The sequence below is a fragment of the Hippoglossus hippoglossus genome, chromosome 9, assembly GCF_009819705.1.
Source record: "Hippoglossus hippoglossus isolate fHipHip1 chromosome 9, fHipHip1.pri, whole genome shotgun sequence".
NCBI lineage: Eukaryota > Metazoa > Chordata > Actinopteri > Pleuronectiformes > Pleuronectidae > Hippoglossus > Hippoglossus hippoglossus.
Window position 1 is genome coordinate 3,048,035 of NC_047159.1, and position 21,560 is coordinate 3,069,594.

The 21,560-nt window shown below is 42.6% G+C and overlaps 2 protein-coding genes across 4 annotated transcripts; one reads left to right on the forward strand and one right to left on the reverse strand.

Annotated features, from left to right (window-relative positions):
• The first annotated feature begins 79 nt into the window (after positions 1-79).
• Positions 80-4,559, forward strand: LOC117767629 (probable palmitoyltransferase ZDHHC12). Of its 2 annotated transcripts, none has more exons than XM_034595423.1 (5): positions 80-457; positions 1,176-1,309; positions 1,949-2,038; positions 3,164-3,330; positions 3,869-4,559. In XM_034595423.1, exons 1-5 carry the CDS (start codon positions 361-363, stop codon positions 4,182-4,184), a joined length of 804 nt encoding a protein of 267 aa, XP_034451314.1. In that variant the 5' UTR covers positions 80-360; the 3' UTR covers positions 4,185-4,559. The 2 variants fall into 2 exon arrangements, with proteins under 2 accessions (XP_034451314.1, XP_034451315.1); XM_034595424.1 differs by having other exon boundaries at positions 3,167-3,330.
• A 1,405-nt stretch (positions 4,560-5,964) lies between these two features.
• On the reverse strand, positions 5,965-20,920 carry LOC117767619 (serine/threonine-protein kinase N2-like). Of its 2 annotated transcripts, none has more exons than XM_034595412.1 (20): positions 20,048-20,920; positions 19,593-19,769; positions 17,975-18,126; positions 16,661-16,877; positions 15,278-15,403; positions 14,689-14,798; positions 12,129-12,272; positions 11,757-11,826; positions 11,487-11,679; positions 11,222-11,357; positions 10,570-10,622; positions 10,340-10,397; positions 10,171-10,262; positions 9,777-9,953; positions 9,237-9,299; positions 9,079-9,155; positions 8,672-8,814; positions 8,056-8,163; positions 7,772-7,852; positions 5,965-7,478 (listed from the first exon to the last, which is right to left on the reverse strand). In XM_034595412.1, exons 2-20 carry the CDS (start codon positions 19,759-19,761, stop codon positions 7,275-7,277), a joined length of 2,373 nt encoding a protein of 790 aa, XP_034451303.1. In that variant the 5' UTR covers positions 19,762-19,769; positions 20,048-20,920; the 3' UTR covers positions 5,965-7,274. The 2 variants fall into 2 exon arrangements, with proteins under 2 accessions (XP_034451303.1, XP_034451302.1); XM_034595411.1 differs by having other exon boundaries at positions 19,593-19,788; positions 20,048-20,919.
• Between the last annotated feature and the right edge of the window lie 640 nt (positions 20,921-21,560).

The following is a 21,560-nucleotide window of genomic DNA, read 5'->3' on the forward strand; positions in this document are numbered from 1 at the left end:
ACAGCGACGCGGGAAAACAACATTATATTCAGTTCTATAGGTCGTTTGAGTTTCCCCCCGCCCGGTTTGTCCCTCGCTGTTTGCCGTACCATAACACGGAAGTGGCGACTCCAGGAGGGACACAACAAAAAAAGTGAATGAAATACGCACTAACTCCTGTAACTAGCTCCACGGGGACGTTATTAAACTAATGTGTGTTTCACTAGCACAGTTACAATCGATGTTTCATTTCCCCAACCCCTCTTCACTGCGTTGTTAAGGGACAGCTGACGATGCTACAGAGTTAGCCTCACCAGCTAACGATGCTACAGAGTTAGCCTCACCAGCTAGCCCGCGGTGCTAGTTGTACATGTGGGTGAAATGGTGCAGAGCATGTTCCGGACCGGGTTCCTGGTCCGGGCCGGTCACACGCTGCTCACCTGGGTCACGACCCTCGTCCTGTTCCTGCACGACACCGGTGAGTCCCTTCGAACTGGGGTCAAACCAGTACCTGGCTTACATGCAGTACTTGTACTTCACAGGGATACTCCTACTTTGTACTACTGCGGTTCATTGGGAAGTATTTGACTAGTGTTTACTAGATATTTGAGAGTTTAAGCTGCTGAAACAAAACACAGATCCTCATCTCACAAATCACACAGTTAATAAATCAACTAATGGAAATCTCAGTTTGATTTAGACCCAGGAAACATGGTTTTCTGCCATTTTCATAATTGTTTCAAGGAGGAAAAATGTCCAGTATTTAATAGAAACTGTGGAAAAGAAGCTTTGTTTATTTATTTTCCCTTTGACCCTCAATTATCTTTATCATTTATATGATCGCGTTTGAATGTTTTTCATCTAAATGTTTGTCTGTTAATTACTTTTACAGTGTTGCTGCCATTCTTGGCCAAGTCTCTGGTAAAATAGATTTTTAATCTCAAACAAAGGCCAATAAAAAATAACCACGGTAACCAAACACTGGGACTATTTGCAATTTCAAATATTAAAGTTTCCCTCCACCAATTATAGAACTTATCTGACTGTCTCCACATAATGTCCTCATCCATCTGTAGGTGAGATTTAATTTTACATGAATGGTACATGAAGTACATGAATTTACTTTACATATGTGGTTTGAAACACTTAACTGTGTGTGTGTGTGTGTGTGTGTGTGTGTGTGTGTGTGTGTGCAGATCTGCGGAGGTGTGAGGAGCGAGGAGAGCTGCTGCTGCCGCTTCTCTTCTTCTTCCTGGTCGTGATGTCCGTGCTCTTATACTTCGCTGTTTCTCTAATGGACCCTGGCTTCGTTCTCACTGACGCCGTCAAGGTGCGATTATAACTGACGGAAAGACGTCATCACGCAGATGAAAAATGATATGGACGCTCGTTTGTTTATTAATTAATTGATCGGCTGATGTGTTTGATCAACATCAAGGGATCCACTCTCTCTCTCTGACACGTCTGATGTGTTTGTGATAAAGACAAAACAATTCAGAGGTTTTCTGCCGGATTCTTTTTGGATCATTTCAACATTATTTGACCACTTGTCTTTTATAATCTGTATTTAGTTCAGAGGGTTAATCATGCGTTATCAATAATTGGTCAAATGTTTTTCATGTATAACTTTCTTTACATGTGTTAATTAGTAAATTCGTAATGTAAATCACCATCCACCTGCACAGTGGGACCTGCTTGAGTTTCTATTCTGTAGAGTCACGTTTCTCCAATATCAACGACCTTCTCTTGGCATCGCCTGCGTGTGTGTGTGTGTGTGTGTACGTGTGTGTGTGTGTGTGTGTGTGTGTACGTGTGTGTGTGTGTGTGTGTGTGTGTGTGTGTGTGTGTGTGTGTGTGTGTGTGTGTGTGTGTGTGTGTGTGTGTGTGTGTGTGTGTGTGTGTGTGTGGTACGTTTGTACTTGTGTACTTGTCTGTATACGTGTGACCCACATCACTCTATGTCCTGCAGGGGGTGGAGGGTTCAAATGAGGAAATGGAATCAATGATTCCTCAGACTTCGCCCCCCCGGCTGCGGCGCTGTGGATACTGTCTGCTGCAGGTAACCAGCCGACGTGACACAACATCTGATTCTGCACACGAGTTTGTCATTAACACTGCTTTACTTAAACTGATTCAGTTTTTATTTATTTTGGAGATTTCGAAATGTTTTATTATCTTGATCTGTTTCAATTCGTATTTGAGTATTTTGCAATTTTGGCAAAAACTCAATCACGATCAACATGTGCACTGCGATGGAACATCTTATCACCACATGGTACGAGGATTCAAATCAGTGCAACCGGTCGGGGATCAACACAAATGTTCTCGTGTGTAGTTACGTGCTGGTTTTTCTTTTTTATAAAACTTTTACCTCCATGGTCACGAATGAAATTTAACTCTGTGTCACAGTGAACATTTCGAGATTTAAGGATTTTAGGAATTTAAAGTCACACTCATAAAAAACGCCACCAGTGCATTTTCCATACAATTAAATAATAGATGAGAAATACTCAGATTATACATCTTAATCATCATAATCCTAATTTTGGGCTTTAGACCAATTTCAACCATTCCAACTTTAAAACACTCAACTCGTTCATGACCTCTCTCTCTCTTTTCTTTCTTTCAACTTCTCGTACTTTGTATTCTGGCGTCTGTTGGAGATTTCTAGAGTGATGACATCAGGCAAGGACCTGGTGACATCATCACATTTTATGTATTTCAGCTTGATTCAGGAAAGCATTTGAGCAGAAAATGTGTTTATTATCAGGAGGGTTTTACCCTTAACCAACATCTGGAGCTGGATTTAAGTCTAAAGACATTTCAAGAGTAGATTTTAATGATTAATAAACTATTTATCTAGTTTTTAGCTTTTATCGAGTCAAAGTGAAGGATTTTTATGCCTCAGTTCAAGCGACAGTTTGTCCCATTCTTGTGAACATGTGATCTCAAGAACACATTGAGAGAATCCTTTGGCTCAAATGTTAATTTAGACACAGATTAACTGATTAGATTTGGTCAAAGATCAAAGGTCACGGTGACCTCATGAGACTGAAACTGGTTTAATATTTTATATAGTAGTTTTATATTTCGAGTTCCAGTTTTACTTTTCCGCAGTTTGATAAAATGCAGACACACGGAATCGAAGTAAGTTGCGTTTTCTCTCTCTTTCTCTGTCTCGCAGCAACCAATGAGAGCGAAGCACTGTCAGACGTGTCAGCACTGTGTCCGGCGCTTCGACCACCACTGTCCCTGGATCGAGAACTGTGTGGGCGAGCGGAACCACCGCTGGTTCATCGTGTACCTGCTGGTGCAGCTGCTCGCTCTGCTGTGGGCTCTTCACATCGCTCTGTACGTCTGCCGACTCCTGCTCCGTCTGTCGTCTTTGAGATATGATGACTTTCCGGCCTCAGCCTGACTTTCGATGTTTTTCATGTGGCGACTGTAAACTCTGTGCTGCAGATTTATCTCTCCGACATTCTGACATATTAGGCGACAGTTGAGATTTTGAGAAAGCCAGGAAATTGAGCGACTCTGTTAACGTTCGATAGAGTAGATCTTAATTTAGCACGTAGGACAGAAGAGGCAGTGAGACCAGCCATTGAAGAAACACCAACAATAGAGAAAGTTGCAGTTTAAGTGAGTGGAAAAGAAGATTTTAAGAAGATCAACCACTTCGGTAAACAGTAACAGGGATGAAATAAACTCCAGGTAAAATACAAGTTGAATGAATTTAGAAAACGAGCAACACAAGTGGAACAAAGTGCTCCACAGTTCGGATCAGATTTTAAATCAGATGTCAAATTGAATCTAATCTAAGATCTTAATCACCTGAGCCTTGAAGAAACCATTTGATTGTTGGTGTGATGTGAACGTGTAAATCTTTCAGGTCGGGGATTTCACCCGGCGTCACGTGGGAGCTGTGGTTCCGGGTGAACGGGTTCCTGCTGGCGGCGCTGCTCGTGGTGGGGGTGTTCTCCGTGGTGACCGCGCTGCTGCTGGGCTGCCACCTCTACCTGGCCTCCATCAACTGCACCACCTGGGAGTTCATGTCGCGTCACCGGATCTCGTACCTGAAGAACTGCGAGTACGAGGAGAACCCGTTCGACCGCGGCTTCTTCTGCAACCTGCTGGATTTCTTCTGCATCTGCAGGACGGTGATGTGGGAGCAGGTCTACAAGAGGAACACTCTGAATCCAGCCTGACTCTTGTTTTTACAGTTTCACTACCAGATGGAGCCAAATATTTTACAATTTTTTTTTACGGTATTTGTACGATTTGTATTTATTGACAACGAGAGTACATTAAAACACTGATGATACACATGTAATAGATTACACCTGCACACACTGACAGTCCAGGTCAGGATGCTTTTACACATTAACACAGAACTGACACACAAGTAACATGTAACATTCAGCAGCATTAACATAAAGTGCTACAGCAGCTAAACCGGTGCCTGTTGGTTGTCGTCGGACGGTTCAGCGTCCTGCTCATGGACACTTCAGCAGGACACGTGGACACGAGGGGACATTCTGGACTGAAGAGCAACTTGCAGCTTGAATACATTTTCAGAATTGCCCCAACAGCTCTTGACGGTGAAAACCCACCGGACGACAACAAATAAGAAACTTTAGTCACTTTATTTTACGTGTCCTGTATTTTTCAAACTATCGCTCATATATATGTGTAAAATTAATGGTATATTTCCAATAAAGATCTACGTAATTTGGTTCTGATCATGGAAATGGAGCAGCGAGCATTAGATGCTGCACTCATCTAGAACCCGATTGTTTTATTTGAGTTGTAAATGAAAAACAAATCGAGATTCTTCTGTAATTAAATGAAATATGGTTCATAAACCAACTTCTGTATCGACGAAAGTTTCATAGAAAGACAAATAAACTCTTCAATCCTGTTTAAATGGAAACTTTATTCTCAAGGTCCGTTCTGAGGAAAGTAGTTCAAGAGATATTTTCATGTATTAAAGAGCTGAGTGTGTAATTTGTTCATCAGTTTGAAACACAGAATTTCCACTGGGGGAAAAACATCCACTTGAACCGATCAGCAGCAAAAACACTGATTACATTAAAACTTACTGGTTATTGTTATCTGTCAGTAAAATAAAGTATTTTATGAAATATATTTTATGATATATATATATAATTAGTACAAGATACTACAGTAAATTTACCAATTTAAAAAATGTATATTAAATGATAAGTTAGTCTTTTTGTGAATGAAGCAGTGGCTCATCTTCCTCTTCTCCTCCTCCTCCTCTTTTATTGCACTGACATCACTACAGCTCTGTATCACAGAATATGATTTGCTAAGTTGAAAATACAGATATCTCTTACTATTATGGCTATGTTAGATTCTCTATGGCTTCTTTTATACCGCTAGCGATTACAGGGTTCCTAGTGCACACGTTCACCACAGTGCCATGCACCTCTACTGTCGGGACAGAACAGCGGCTCTGGACGAGCCTGATATGTGAACAGCTCGTCTTCGCTACGACGGAATGACTCGACAAACACGTGAAACGTCTCCATGTGGGATTTCACTTTTCTGTTGTTTTTTTTGTTTTTTAAGAAAGTATATTTTAAAAGTGTGTTTGCTTGTTTTGTCTGTTTGGTCAAGGCAGTGGGCGAAGCCTGTCACAGTGATGCATAGAAACGGCAACTTAACCTCTGAAAGATTCAAATCAACGTAATGAGCAAAGGCCACGAAGCAAGCGGAGTCTCCAACTCACTGGGAGCTCCAAGAGGTTCACGCTCAGAAGAGTGGGAAGGTTTCTCATCGTGTGTTCTTCAACAGAATCAAATAAAGGGCGTTGATCTGTTTTCTGTTCATGGCAGAGAAGCAGTTGTTTCACAGCTGGTACGTGAGATTTTATCGTATCGTTGCTGATTCTACAACATGAAAATAAGATGAAGTAAAGTAATCTTTCAGATCTAAAAGTGACAGAAAATAGAAACAAATTAAATCCCAGAGGCCGGAGCCATTATGTCCCTGGGTTGTCCGTTCGTCCGCCTCATTGTTGTGAACACGACGTCTCAGGGACACCTCGAGGGAATTCATTCAAATTTGGTACAAACTTCAAGTTTAACTCAAGGATGAACTGATTAGAATTTGGGGGTTGAAGGTCAAAGGGCAAGGTCACAGTGACCTCACAGATCACAGTTTGTTTTTTGGATATCTCAGGAACATCCCCAGGGAATCCTTCCAAATTTGGTACAAGTGTTTACTCACAGATCAACAGATTAGATTTGGCCAGTCAAAAGTCAAAGGTCACAGGGGCCTCTTAAACACGATATCTCAAATTCCAGTATTGAAATTAAACTCCAAAAAGGAATAAAGATGTTGAATGAAAGAGGAGAAACTGTTATAAACTCCTGCACCGGCCTCTGTCGGATCACTTTCCTCTGTTTGTACGTTTCACCTGAACTCGTCTCATAAATGAGCTTCAACATCAGGAGCAGTCGAGCGCTGGAACACATATAAAGAGAATATAAAGATCTACAATCACTGTCTGTGTTCAAAAAGAAACAGAAAGAAGGAGAAGCTGCCTGATCGACGACTCGGTGTCGACGGGATGAAAGTGACAACAGTCGGCGGCGTCAGCCATGGAGATCGCACGAGACGTCTCGAGACCGGAGCGGGAAACTTTCTGTAAGTGGCAGTCAGGGGAAGTGATCGTTCATCATGTTCAGTTTATTGTACACTGTGTACTTCACTGTACTCTGAGGGAACTGAAGGTTCGTTGATGGTTAACAACTAACGACTGGTGCGTGTTACCCAAGGCCTGACGGCAGCCATTTTGATTTGTAATATTAGGTAAACACACGCTTAACGAAACCCACTAATAAAGCATCTGTTGTGTTCAGGTACAGAACCATGACTCTGGTGTTTACCTTTAATTTCACGTCAAAATAGCTGCTGAGCAAAATGTCTATTCACCAGAAGAACCAGTCGAACCACGTCTGTGGTGCAATGAGCAAATATTTCATCTTTAGACTTGAAATCCATCATGACAATTGTCCTGGATTGATTTTATGTCAATTGACTCATTGATCAACTAGAAGAGCAAAAGGTGTGACAGGTCCAACTGTTTGCTCACATTGAAACTCTTTGTTGAATGTCTCTGTAGAAGTATTGAGTCACTATGTGTTCAGGCCATTAGGGGACGATCTACACCTCAGAGAAGATGGCTGGTTACCTGCCAATGTGGACAAGCGTCTCGGCCTCATAACAACAGTTTGTTCCCCCCCCCCCCCCCCCGGTCTCCTCGTCTTTCATCCGTGCAGAGCGCAGAAGTCGAAGTCTGCGAAGGCCTCCTGCTGCTCGGCGGAGAGGCCGGAGGGTTTGCAGGGCGGCGACAGGATCGGCTGCAGTCGAGTGAACTCGCTGTCAAAGTTGCTGACGTCCATGGATTCTGTGATCGACGGCAGGAACGGAGGTTTGACCGTCTTGGCCAGTAGAGCCTCCCAGTCGATGGTCTGCGACACAGATTCACACAGACAACCACAGATTTAGACTTTCGTGTTTTTTTTTTAGATGTGTTTGATTTTTTTCAATGTTTTTGTGCCTTTTTTCTAGTTTCACAGCTCAAAAATTGAACTTTCATAACATAAGATGATCCTTTGTTGATCCTGATGGGGCAAATTCAGGTATAACAGCAGATCAAATACAGATAAAAATAGAATATAGAATCATATCCGACACAGCGTCTAGATACTGAAATATGAGAAGAGGTGACTTTAACAAGTTTAAAGTTCAAATAGTGATTTACCTCAAAGAACTTCTCTCCCTTCAGCTCGTTGGCGTCTCTCTCTCCAGCTCCGAGTCTTTTCAGAGGATTTCTCTTCAGCAGCTGCAGAAAACAAACCAGGTTTATTATTGAGAAACACAAAGTAACGTGAAGCTGAATTAAAAATCCATAAAACATCAGACACAAATATAAAGTTATTGTGATAGATCCAAACTTTATTGGACTCTTTCTGACTTTAAAGCTGCTGAAGTGGAGATTCAAAGTGTTTAAACATGTCCCACATTCAGCGGCTCGTGGTTCGATACCTTCTGGATGATGGAGACGGCGTCAGGAGGAAGAGAGCTGGGATACTGAACGTCATCGTTGACGATGCTGTCAAACACCTCCTCCTCATCCTCCCCAGGGAACGGAGACTGTCAGGAGGGAAAGAGACGCCAAGTTTCAGTCATTCATCTGGTTTCAATTTGCTTTTCAATTTTGCTATCCATCTTATTTCTCTAGTTTCACCAAACTTTGAACAGAACATCATACAAACAAAACAAGAAGAAATAAACAGAAAACTCTCTTTTCTATTACTTTTCTGTGGCTTTAAAATCATCTCTGACACGTTGCTTCTTTAAAGAACATCAGGAAATGATGTTGGATTTGACAAATCTTGCTTTGGATGTTATTTACCCTGGAAAAACGTTCTACTCTGGTCTGAGGGTTCTTCCAAAAAATAAAACCCGCCTGTTGCAGTAAATCCTGTTATGATTTGTTTGAGTCAGCTGTTTAAGTACGATGATGCCAAATCACAAAACCCAGCAGCAAATAAGAAAACACAACAAATGATCAATAGTATTTTTTGTAATTTGTTGTTGTGCAAACGCTAAACGACAGCTTGCAACTATCCACAGTGAGAGTTGAACTCGCGTTAACTACCTCGCCCACGAGCATCTCGTAGATCAGGACACCCATCCCCCACCAGTCCACTGCTCGGGTGTAGTTGTCGTCCGTCAGGACCTCAGGGGCCAGAAACTCCGGGGTCCCGCAGAAAGTGGAGGTCCGATCTCCGTGACCCATCCCTGTCGAAAGAACGTTGTTTGTCTCGTTACCTCTTTCTACGTTTGCTTTAAAACTTTATAATTATTAACTCGTTGATTTGAGCGAGTGCAATAATTGTTTGTTTAATTTACGATCAAGAACATTTCCGGGAAATAATTTGAAATTCAAAACAATCGCGTATAAACTCAACACACAGAGGCTGAAGCCAGATGTGTAGAAGTATATATATATATATATATATATATATATATAAGTAGATGTATTCAGGGCTGTTGGTGTGTCACCTTCTTTACAAAGTCCAAAGTCTGTGATTTTCACAAATCCGTCAGCATCCATCAGCAGGTTGTCGAGCTTCAGATCTCTGCGACAAACACAAAGTGGGATGAGGATTCAAACCGGAAGCCGCAGAACGTTTTTTGCAGAATCTTCAGTCGTCACTTACCGATAGATGATTTTGTTCAGATGCAGGAACTCTAAACCCAAAAGAACACACGCTGAATAAAACCTGAACACAACAACGACAGGTTTTAGATTATAACGCTGAACACGGTCGGTCGTACAGAGACATTTAATTACCTGAAGGACTTTGTTTATGTGATCTTCTTGATCCTGGAGATAAAGTGGGATCCTATAATCTTACAGAATTGAAATTATCTCCATCAACCAGTGCAGTTTGAGTTTCAATAGCACCAGATTCATAGAAGGTCACTTTGACCTTTGACCTTTGACCACTGAAATCTAATCAGTTCATCTTTGACTCCAGGTGACGACTGGTCAACATTTGAGGAAATTCCCTGAAGGCAGACTGGAGATGTGATGTTAAAGAGGCCAAACACGTGGTTCATGAGGCCACCACGACCTTGACCTTTGACCTTGGACCATGAAAATCATCAAGTGAACACTTGTGCAACATTTGAAAGGATTCTCTGGAAGCGGAAAAACAAATGTGTATCATCTCTGAGCAGCAGGACGACTCACGGACCTGGTCTGGGCCTCGGTGAAGACGTTGTTGTGGATGTGAATCATGAGGTCGCCGCCGGGTAGATACTCCATGACAAAGCAGACGTGGTCGCTGGTCTGGAAGCAGCCGTGGAGGTTGACCAGGAACGGATGTCGGGACGCGTTGATCATCTCAAAGATCCTCTTCTCACTCATGAGGCTGAAGAACAACAGATCAGATCCCCACCAGTTACTCTGTGTATTATTCATTTCACTGGATTTCATGTTTTAATCAGATTTTACTGCTTCTCATAACGTTTTCGCTCAAACTAACGAGCTTCAGCTCAGATGTGATCAAATAAATATCAGTTTTAATCTAAAACACATGAAACCACACGATTACTCTTAGTGTAATTTGGATAAACTGACCCACACACCTGTCGACTTCATCTCGAGTCACGATCTCTCGTTTCTTCAAGGCTTTGATGGCGTAAAGTTTCTCTGTCTTCTTGAACTCTGCCAGCAGAACCTGCAGAGAGAGGAAACCACTGAGGAGGATTCGATCGAGTGTGACGAGCACCAGGGACAAACTGTGAATCCGTTTACCTTCCCAAAGTGTCCTCTGCCCAGAACCGAAATATATTTGAAATCCTCCCTGTGCATCCTTGTGAAACATGAATAAAAGTCCGTTAGAGCATTATCAGATAGGTGTGTGTACCTGTGTGTAAGTGTGTGTGTGTGTGTGTGTGTGTGTGTGTGTGTGTGTGTGTGTGTGTGTGTGTGTGTGTGTGTGTGTGTGTGTGTGTGTGTGTGTGTGTGTGTGTGTGTGTCTTTACTTGAGATCAGACACAGGCTGGTCTTCACTTTCCTCTGTGTTGTTTATGGACGACTGCAAGAAGAGAAAACAAGTCATTCACACAGATCACATCCGGACATCAAACATTTCTCTTCTTTTCTTTGATTCACAGTCAAGCGAGTATTTCAAGTTGATTTGAGGAAGTTTTTTTCCCATATTGTAAAAACCGAGGCTGTAATAATCTAGAATCACATTGTACATTTACAGTATTTCCAGTAATATGTCACTTGTGTAATCTAGTGGACGACAATGAGAAGCTCATATGAAAAGATGATTAGTTTGTACGTTGGAGTATAACGGACATATCGAAGAAGAAAACCCACAAAGGATAAAAAGCGTAATATTACAAAATATAGATATTTTTAGGAAATATGCAACAAGCAGAACCCGAGCTCCGTTTGTCCTGGATCCAAAATCCTGAACCAATCTCCCTGAATCTCTTTGAATAACCACAATGTTATTTGTGACACTAGAGAAATAACTTAAATAACTTCATAGCGTTTATCTCAGGTAACGTGAAGCCTCCAAGAGCCGATACTTCAAGAATTCTTGATGTTTTATTACAAAAGTATAAAACCCTAAAGTTGAAAGTCTCTGAAATGTAAACGAACGTCAGGTTGATGGTCAGTCACCAGTTCTTCCTGCAGCGGAGGCACAGAGGAGGTGGTGTGGTCTGTGGGGGTGATGGTGGGAGACTCGACTCTCGGCTCCGGGCTGGAGGGCGGAGGAGGATCCTCAGTGACGCTGAGTCTGATAACTGGAGCTTCACTGCAGACGCACAAGAGGGTGAAAGAGGAGAGACAGTGAAAACACTCTGGGATGTTCATTATCATCACGAAGGCTGATAAACAGTCGTATATTATCATAAAAACTGAGCACGCTCAGATGCCCTCTGACCCCGGCAGTGGAGCGGTGACCGGAGGCTCCTTCTCATTGGCCCGCGGGCTGCTGTTGGCCGTCGGGTCGGGGGTCGTGCAGAGCGACGAGCTGAATGTGGTGAAGGAGCTGTAGTGAGGGAGGATGCTCATCATCAGGTGACCCCACGTGGCAAAGTTCATGTTCATCTGAGCGGCTCTGAGGAAGTTCTTCCCTGTAAGACACACGTTTCACTGCAGCAGCTGAGAAACCGATGGAAGCTGTTGATTCTGCAGGTTGTTTGTTCTTTACCTCGTTCTTTAGTGAAGATGCAGCGCTGACGTCTCAGCCTCGGCTCCACGACAGCATCAATGAACCGAAGCTGGAAAAAAACACAACAGAAGAATGTGAGTTTTTTGGGCATTGACCCTAAATTAGACAGACAACTCATATTTGGCCAATATTATTGATCCTAATAGCTACTGGTCAATATAACATGTATGTGATATTAAACAATAACTTGATATTAATCCTTCCAGCAATAAATACTGTATTTATAGCATCACTTGAAGTATTTGAATGTATCCATCCAAGAGAACATTGTTTTCACAATTTCTCCTTCAGAGTAAAAGCCTGAGGAGACTCGAGTTGACCTTTGACCCCGGGGCAGGTCATTGTTCGTACCTTGGCGTAGAGGAGGCCCTGCGGCTCCAGACTCAGACCCTGGTTGTGGTTCTGGTTTTCCATCATCTCCTCCAGTCGCAGGAACTTGACTGCACACATGGCCCCCCGGTCCCGCCAGAGGACACTGACCTCCAGCTCTCGAGACTGATCAGAGATCAACGACGGACAAATGAGAGGAAAACAAGAGCAACAATTGCCATCACTGTTTCCAGGGAGGAGATAAAAAGCTGCAACAACCTGAAGCTGAGCTCTGAGAATCAAGAGGATTCAGATTCAGAGCCGAATGTTTATCTGCAGGTGTGAGGGAGACACCTTGTGGTCTTACACTGAACTGCAACAACAAGTCAGGATGCAGAGTATAATATATTCAGCAGTGTATTCTCTCTGAAATGTGGGGGAGTAGAAGTGTAATAAAGTGGAGTAAACTCGAGTAAAGTCCAAGTAGCTGAAATTTGTACAGTGCAATAAACGCAACATACATAAAGTAAGTATAAGCTGCTTTAACTTGAGCAAATACCACAATACAAAGATATACTCGTGCATGTAGAAGTACTGCATTCTGCAAAAATATCATCAGTAAATAGACATTAATTCAGATTTTTTTGGTGCATTACATTCTATGTATACCATACATTAATATAATTTTAATGTTAGAACTTATAAAGATATAACTACTTTGAATACTGTTAATATATATATACCAAATCATATTTTATTAGATCATTGTTTGTTTTGTGTGCAAAATATTTCAGCATAAGTAATTAGTAACTGTAATCATTGTCAAATGAACATTGTGGAGTAAGATGAAAAATGTTTTCCTCTGAAATGAAGTGAGGCAGATGTGTAAAGTTGCATAAAGTGGAAAAACCAAGTAAAATAAAAGTATGTTAAAATGATTGAGAGCCTGAGTAAGTTAATTTGTTTTATTTGTTTAAATGATGTTTAAAACTTTGAAAACTTCTTGTACATGAAAGAAGATCCTAGTGTCTATGGAGTTATGTCCTGGCAGAAATCCTCTTGTCCCAGTCATGTCTCCATATGTGGTGTGTGTGTCTGTCCCACTCGGTGCCCTTGTGTTGTCCTGTTGTTGTTGCTGCTGCTGTAACGTGTGCGTCAGCAGCGATTCTACAGCTGCTGATGCTGTTTGTTTCTGCTCCAGCGTCACAGATCTTGACCTTGTTGTGTTTGACCTGTCACGATGGGGAGGTGGCAGCATCTCAGCAGCGTCTTTACGCTCTGGGATAAAACTGATTTCAGGTAGAAACAGGACGATCGGGGGGGGGGAAGAAGAAACAAAGGAAGGACGAGTCGAACGTGGGGGGGCGTGGATCCGAACGAACGTGAGACATGAGTCACTGGTGCTGGAAGCTGAGCTGCAGTGAAGAGGGTTTACACACGAGGGGAGATAAGGGGCGGAGCTTCTGTCTATTGTTTAATTTCTACATTAAAAAAATAAGTGAGTAAAACTATTCACTGCAGTTTTGGGCCTTTGTTATTCAACATGCATCGATTAGTTCACGATTTAAAAAATAGATGTGGATAGATGGCGGCTTCACTTTTAGAACTGTCACAGTAACTTTATATAGTTATTCAGTGAGTCCAGCACGTTTTGTCTTTAGTAGGTTTTTTTCTGGTGTAAAACACGATGTGCGTAGTGAATCTGCTCTTTGCACTTGAGCAAACTCACAGTAAGATTTGGTTGGAAGCTCTGTCGAAGGAATAAAGAGAATAACTCAGACCCCTGAAGGCATTTAGTTGTGCTGTTGATTGATTCAGGTCCAAATCTTGACATGAAAGTGACTCTTTGTGTGATAAATACGCAGATGGACTGTCGTCTACTGGTTGAATCCCAGCTGTTGGAATCAAAAGTCAGAGGCTGTGCAGATTGTGGGAGAGGAGTAATGTGGAAAAGACATCACATAGCGTTACAACTTATTCAAACGTCCGCTGACATTAGCCCACATTAGCGTTATACTACCTCTCAGAGGCGGCCTCCACCCGTCACTCTCACTGCCTCGGCTACAAGAGCTCCGGCCTCACTAACTGGGGCTGGAGCCAACGTCTTGAGCTGATCTGACTCAGGACCAACATGGTTCTCATCCCACTAACGCCCAGTTCAGGGGATTCTGGACTGGGAAAACTCCTCCGTTTCTAAAGAGTCCCCTCCCCAGCTTTTAGCAGTTTTTCTAAATCATGCCGTGGATGGAGCTGGGCTCAAACCTGGGGGTGAGGTTACACTTCATACGCATTCTGTTCCCAGGTCAGCACTGTTCCCACACAGTACGGAGGTTCCCGGTTCATATCCCAGCTCGGCCGGGGTCGGTCTGTGTGGAGTTTGAGTGGGTTTCCTCCATCAGTCCAAAGACATGTAGGCTGGTGCTGCTCAGGTTTGGATAGATAGATGGACAGATGCAAGGATGGATGGATGGACATGTTCCCAATGTGGCTGCAGGGTTGTAATGATGTCACGTTTCAGATTCTAATGCAGAGTTGCGTGATGTGCATGTAAACGTCATCGCTGAGCGTCTGGTTGACCTCACGTTTGCGGCCGTGGACTCACCCGCTCCAGCTGGATGCAGAAGGTTTGATCCCAGCTGAGTCTGCTGACGGCCGCCCACCGCGTCCGGCCGACCACCCTGCCGTCCAGCCTGAGCACCGCACTGATCTCTGCTGTGGGACGACAGAGAGAAACATATGAATGAGGCAGCACTAGAAAAATTACATATTTTACATTCAACTGACTGGAAATTTACAAATTTGAACTTTCTGTTTTACTTTACTAGCCAAATATAGTTCTTTCCAGAATCCTTCCCAAGAAATAACTCTTTATGAATATATTTCCTGTACATGGGAAACAATAGGCCTTGAAGATATGGCCAAAAACAATATCAAGATACTTTTTTTTATTAAAAGATGTGGTTTAAAGACAAAACACTTGATAAACAGCAAAACGTATAGATCTGTGCTTTACCATAAGCATTAAATCGATATATATATTGGATTTGTGTTGAATGGTTATTGATGACATTTATTGTGATGATTATTGATATTGTTTTATTGTCCAGGCTGGAAACAAGATGAAATATTGGTAAAACATTCAAATGTAAAACCACAAACTGAATTCTTCCAAAACAAAAAGGTCCACTGACCCTGATGTCCCTCCGTCCTGTGAGCAGCTGAGGAACCGTCCCCGGACTTTTCCTGCTCCGAGGTTTCAGCGTTCGTCCGAGGTTTCAGTAAATCCTCACATCCGAGAAGCTTCACTTCAAGTTTACCTTAAAAAAGAGACAAAGCGAAAGTTCAAGTTTTAGCCCTAAAAAACTGAATTTACGAAAAAAGAGCTTATAAAGTGAAGCAAAGTGCACTTCTACCTTCCAGAACTAACCGAGTGTGATTCTAGTGCAATGAACCTCAGGGAAGACAGTCGACCAAAGTGAAGGCAGCATTTACAAAATAAAACCTTTCATTCGTCAGCATGAATAAATCTCTGAGTCAGGGCCTCTAATCAGAAGCCGTCTGGAGCTTTCACATCCCCATTTTCTTCATTTCACTGTGGCACTAACAGCCGTGCAGCAGAAAATCTCCCCCAGTGTCTTTCACCGCCCTGAGACTCGTCCTCATTACTCGCTGCCAACAGAGCAACTCCAGGATTTGTCTCCTCGTTACATCATCAAAAAGCCTCTTTTTTTTTTCTTTCTGTTGCAGCCGAGCGACTGGCTCCCAACTGAACCGTCCAAAACCAACAGATTACACGTCCAGATTATCCACAGCCAGAGGTCAGCGTACGGCAAATCGTGATCAGACACCGGCCGTCCATGATACCACTGTTTGCACATTGAATATAAAATGAACAAAACATACGTCAACTCGCTGAGGTTTCCCCTCGAAGGCAAAGTGTTTCAGATCAATGCCGAACAGAGCAACGTCCTTTTAAAGAGTTTCCAAGTGTTTCCATTAAGGTTCCTCAGATATTTCCTGTTAATATCTGTAGTTTGGCTCTAATCCCAATTAATATATCACAGTTCATTCCAGGGCAGCTTCTAATAATTGAAATCTGCCTCCATCCATAATGCAGCTTAGATTTAGAAAGAAGTTTCCATAATAAGTGAAGAATAAATTAATGGTCATTTCTCAGATAATTACAGAAGAAGAACAAGACAAAGAGCTGCTGTGCAAACAACGTCCTGTTAAAATCTATAATCTGCTTCAAATTAAACTGAAAATACAAACAGTGTTCAATTAAACTTCAGTAATTACTTACAATTAATTTGCGGGTGGCTGAACAGGATAATAATTTAAATCTGCCAAGAGCCAAACAATGCAGCGTAGATAAATAATTAAGATAATACGACAAAAGAATAATGAGTTCATATTTATTTTGGGTCTAAATTAAGGCGTTTTGCTAGTTTCTCTATATTTAGAACCACAGAGGTATTTCCTGGACATTATAAGGTAAATGTGGACCTTTAAAAAAGCAAATTGAACATTGAGTATTCACATGATTCTCTTCAGAAAACAGTGTGTGTCGATACCAGTTAAGGAGGCAGGTCTGATGGAGAAGACGGACGGGGAGGTGGACAGGGGACATCCAGGTCTCTGGTACTGGGAGGACGGGGGTCCCTGTGAGGGGTGCACGCCCCCTGCAGGCTGCTGTGGCTCAGGCTCCTGGCTCTTCTCGTCCAGACATTTCTTCTGGGACCGTCGCAGAAGGTCCAGCTTCTGGGAGGACTCGTGCACCCGGGACTGGGCCTGATGGGAAGATAAACATCACGTTGTTGTGTTTGCTCTTTTTAAATATAGTGAGGCTGTGTCGTATTTTGGGACTTTTAACTTTAGACTTTATGTGGAATTGACTTTTTCTTTCTCGACCTCCTTCAAGGACATATTTCACCCGTCCGTTTGTTTGTTTGTTTGTTTGTTTGTTTGTTTGCTTGAAAGACGTTGGATGAGTCAGGGAATGAAATCATAATATTTTGGTGAGAATCCAGGAATTGTTTTGATCACTTTCATCAGAGTTGCGAGACATTTTCACTGATTTCCCAGAGACTAATTTATGGATCTTGATGAATAAAATCAGACAGTTTAATTAATTATCAATACTTTAATCAATGAACCTTGGGTTTATGGGCGTATTTGCCATTTTGGCACAAATCATTAAACCCATAAGACCCATTTCCATTTTATTTCTATGTGACTTTAAAAATCTAATGTTGTGAATCTACCACAGTCTGTGATCGTTCTGGTCCAACTCAGACCCGACTTTCCAAATCAAACTCAAACCTCATTACCACAGAAGAATTATGCTTAAAAAATATAACAACACAGACCCGATTCCACAGCTGAAGCTCCAACAGTGCTACTAGATTATTTTTATTTACCACACAAACTAAATAGGAATAATGGAAAGTGATCGGCAGTAACACTGTGTTTGGTTCTACATGATTTATAAAGAGCAGACACACGCTGCTGATCAACAGTCTGGTGCCACTGAACTGTTTTTACGATCTAACGACTCTTTTAGAGGCTTCTCCACCTTCGCGATAACTCACTTCAAGATTTTTTGACAAGAAAATGAGGCCGACTTAAAAGTGTCAGCTCCGATCTCCAAATATCTGTATCTGCCTTCGAAACAGTTAATCAGTTATTGTCCGAATCTCTCCAGCCAAGGAGACGTCGTTCTCTATAGCTAGAGGTTATTTTACAATGAAGGTCAAATGAGACGTGTTGTTTTTTACAACAAATTCAAATTTCACACTCTGTCATCCTGTGTTTCTCTATGTTTCGACAGTAAATATTGAAATCATTCCTGTCTCCTCTTGACATATAACGTAAATGAAGTGCTCCACCTCGGTCAGCGCCTTCTGGTCCAGCGAGGAGATCCCTTCCAGCTGCTTCACCACGTCTTTGGCCAGCACCAGAGCATCTGTCTCTCTCTGCATGTGGTGCTGCAGCTCTGCCAGACGAGCGTCCACAGGAGCCACCACGACCGGAGACACTGCTGAGGGAAAAGGACGAAGACGGGGGACAAAACTGAATGTTTGAGCGTTTTTTAGCTAGAATTCATTTCAGAGGAGTGACACATCCTCGCAGATCGGAAAGTATTAAAGCCATGAGATTATGTTTTCATGGCTGTTTGTCTGCTTTTCTGCAGGATTACACAAAAACTACTGAACCCATTTTATTGAAACTTGGTGGAACAATGGAACACGGGTCAAGAGAGAACCCATCAACCTTTGGAGCGGATTCAATTAAGGGGGAGGATCCAAGATTGCCTTTTCACTTTCCTGAAAATTGAGAGATTGGGTGTTTTTAGAGACATTTAGGCGCTCGGTCGGCACGTACGTCCGCCAAGGCCCAACAGTCAGGAACCACAAGAAGAAAAGAGGTCGAGAGTCAGGGAGGGGAAACGTGAGCAGAGGAAACAAGGTGTCGAGTTACTCGTCTACTATTTCCTCCTCTCACTTTCCAGCCAGGAGGTTATTTCTGTCAGTGTTGGTTTGAGGGTTTTCAAATGGCACACATCCCCAGTTCAGAATTTAATCATCGCATTTGCTGTCTGTCTCTATTAATGCTGTCAGAGTGGTTTCCCTTTCTGGATTATACAAATAACACCCACAGAGATAACAGTTGGCAGGACACACGGTTCAAATATGGCTTTTTGATACCGGCGCTGATATTAGTGAACTGAAATGTTCTCTGAACTTGACCTTTATTTGAACAAAATACAATAAACACAGGAAATGTTTTTGAAGGACTGACACTAAAATCACCTGGTTTTTTTTGCACTTTTTTGCAGCTCGTCAAACTACAACTCCTCGATGAATTAGATACTTTGACAATAAGACCTTTGGCTGAATTGAATCATTAAAACATAAGATTTTCAAACCACATGTCTGCATTCTGTCAACAGGAGAGGAACCGGATAAATATTTTAGCTTTAAAGGTTTTAAATTGAAACAAATTAGGGGCAATAAAACAATATCAATAGTTATCAAATAGAGTTTGTATCTATAGCAATATAGCATATGTCCAATATATATGGATATACTGGATATATAATTGACATCATTGACCGACCTCAGATCTGTAAAATCTTTAGCTTTCATGTCAAGTGTTTGATTCTCGGCTCAGTTTCAAACCACAACCTTCACTCAGGAGCCAAAATCTTTAGAGTCTTTAAACCTAACATAAATAATAAGGTGACATTTATCATGATGTAATTTTGGACAGTTTTTTCCTGCCACATATCAAAATATATATAAATACATAAATAACCATGTAGTATCTGCATGCTGATTCATTTCATGCCTCTTTCCACCTCGTCTGGTAATAACACATCATTTCAAACAGAGATGTCTTTTCCCCAAAGTATAAAACAAATTCGGACTTTTTGAGTTGATCTCGTGCTTTTTCAGATCCAGTGTATCACATGTGACCAAAGGAGGCATAACACAGGACTCTGACCTCTGTTAGTGGAGCTGCTGTGGCTGCTACCATCATCACCTCCACCTCCTCCACCGCTGCTGCCACTGCCGCTGCTGCCACTGCCGCTGCTGCTGCCGCTGCCAGCCTGGGTGACTCTGATAATCTGCAGCCGGATCAGCTCGATCTTGGAGCGGCTATCCTGCAGCATCTGCTGAGCTGTGGACAACATCTGATCCTGGATAACGACATCACATCAAGAGACAACAAGCCCGACTTCATCGCCACTGACACTTCAGCTGGGCAGGAGGCACAGTCACACACAACACACCGACTAAAACACAGCCATAGTTTACCATAACAAGAGGAGCAGGGGAGATCACCAGTGACAGTGCTGCACATGCAACTCAGCTCCATATGGGAGGAAAACAAGTGGACTAAGTGAGAACAGCAGGTCCCGACCGGGCGGAAACAGTATGACTTTGCACTTCACTAACCTCAGAGAGATGCTCAGGCTCCTTGCTGAATAAGGACTAATCTGTCATCCTCTGTGGAAGTGCAGGAGGGAGGGGAGAGGGGGGGGGGGCTTCTCAGGTTGCGCCTCTCCACCTTCACTATCCTTGAAACACAACAAGTCTGCTGCTGTTATGGTGCGTTCACACACACAAACACACACACACACACACACACACAGTCTGGTCTGAGGGCTCCTCTGATGCAGCTCCTACATCTTGAGACCTGGATCACACAGCATGTTCTCCTTATTGTTTTTGCCTCCCTGCAGCCTCCTCTGCAACATCCCCTTCACGCTGCATCCTCATCCTCTGCTCTGTAAGCAAACCCCCTCCTCCTCTCTCTCTCTCTCTCTCTCTCTCTCTCTCTCTCTCTCTCTCTCTCTCTCTCTCTCTTCTAGAGGGGTTTCTCTCTGCAGGGGGAAGGCAGAGTTCCTCTCCAGTGCCAGCCCTGCTGCTGCTGCTGCTGCTCTGACAGTACTGATCGCCTGCTCTGGGCTCGGCATTGGCCGCTGCATGACCACATGTTCCTGTGCTGCCACCAACCAAAAGAGAAAACACAGAGCTGCTGCTGCTGCTTCTGTGTTTGGGACGGGGCCGAGAACAGTCTGCAGCATTTAGTTTGATTTGTTTATCCTGCTCGGACGAGACAGGGAGTTTCAGAGACAATAAAAACCACAGTGATGGAGTCGATATGCACATGCAGAGGACAGGAAATGAAGGAGCAGCTGCTGATGTACTGAACATGATCCTGGACATGGAGGTCTGCTGACAAACACTGTGTGTGTGTGTGTGTCATGTCTGCATACACACACATGGCTGCTCTGTGCTGCTCTCAGCTGTCTTATTGACAATGGAGACTTGTGAGCTCAAGTTGAACAACATTAATATTCACATAATATTTACATAATATTCTCATAATTATGCAAACAGCATAACAGCCCACTCACTGAATAACTGCCTATTATATGATAGATATATTTATTAATGCTGTCAGAGTGGTTTCACTTTCTGGATTATACAAATAACTGCCACAGAGATAACAGTTGGCAGGAAGCACGATTCAAATATGGCTTTTGGATACCAGCACTGATATTAGTGAACTGTGAAATGTTCTCTGAACTTGACCCTTATTTGAACAAAACACAATACACACAGTGTTCACAGGAAATCTTTTTTTTTTTAAATTGAATTTTTTAAAGGTTCAGTGTGTAGAATTCAGTGACATCTAGTGGTGAAGTGTCAGGTTGCAGCTGAACACCACCTCACCTCAACCTCTCCCCCTTCCAAACATGAGGGAGAACATAAATATAAAGTATCTAAACATAAAGTATTTATAAAGTATTTAAATATGAAGGCCCATTCTAGGGTAAAGAAAACAACTTAGATCAGTGGGATTATTTCACATTCATTCTCTGCCCATAGATCCATTTCCCTTGAATCTCGCACACTGGGCCTTTAAGTGTGCGTCGGTCCGGCTGCAGCTTTGCCCTGAACA

Coding starts and splice junctions, on each gene's coding strand:
- LOC117767629 (XM_034595423.1), top strand. CDS start 361: ATGGTGCAGAGCATGTTCCGGACCGGGTTCCTGGTCCGGGCCGGTCAC. Junction 2,039..3,163: donor GTGGATACTGTCTGCTGCAG/GTAACCAGCCGA, acceptor TCTGTCTCGCAG/CAACCAATGAGAGCGAAGCA. Junction 3,331..3,868: donor TGGGCTCTTCACATCGCTCT/GTACGTCTGCCG, acceptor TAAATCTTTCAG/GTCGGGGATTTCACCCGGCG.
- LOC117767619 (XM_034595411.1), bottom strand. CDS start 19,782: ATGTTGTCCACAGCTCAGCAGATGCTGCAGGATAGCCGCTCCAAGATC. Junction 15,404..16,660: donor CAGACCTGCCTCCTTAACTG/GTATCGACACAC, acceptor CTCTTTTTTAAG/GTAAACTTGAAGTGAAGCTT. Junction 8,164..8,671: donor ACGAGATGCTCGTGGGCGAG/GTAGTTAACGCG, acceptor CCCTCCTGACAG/TCTCCGTTCCCTGGGGAGGA.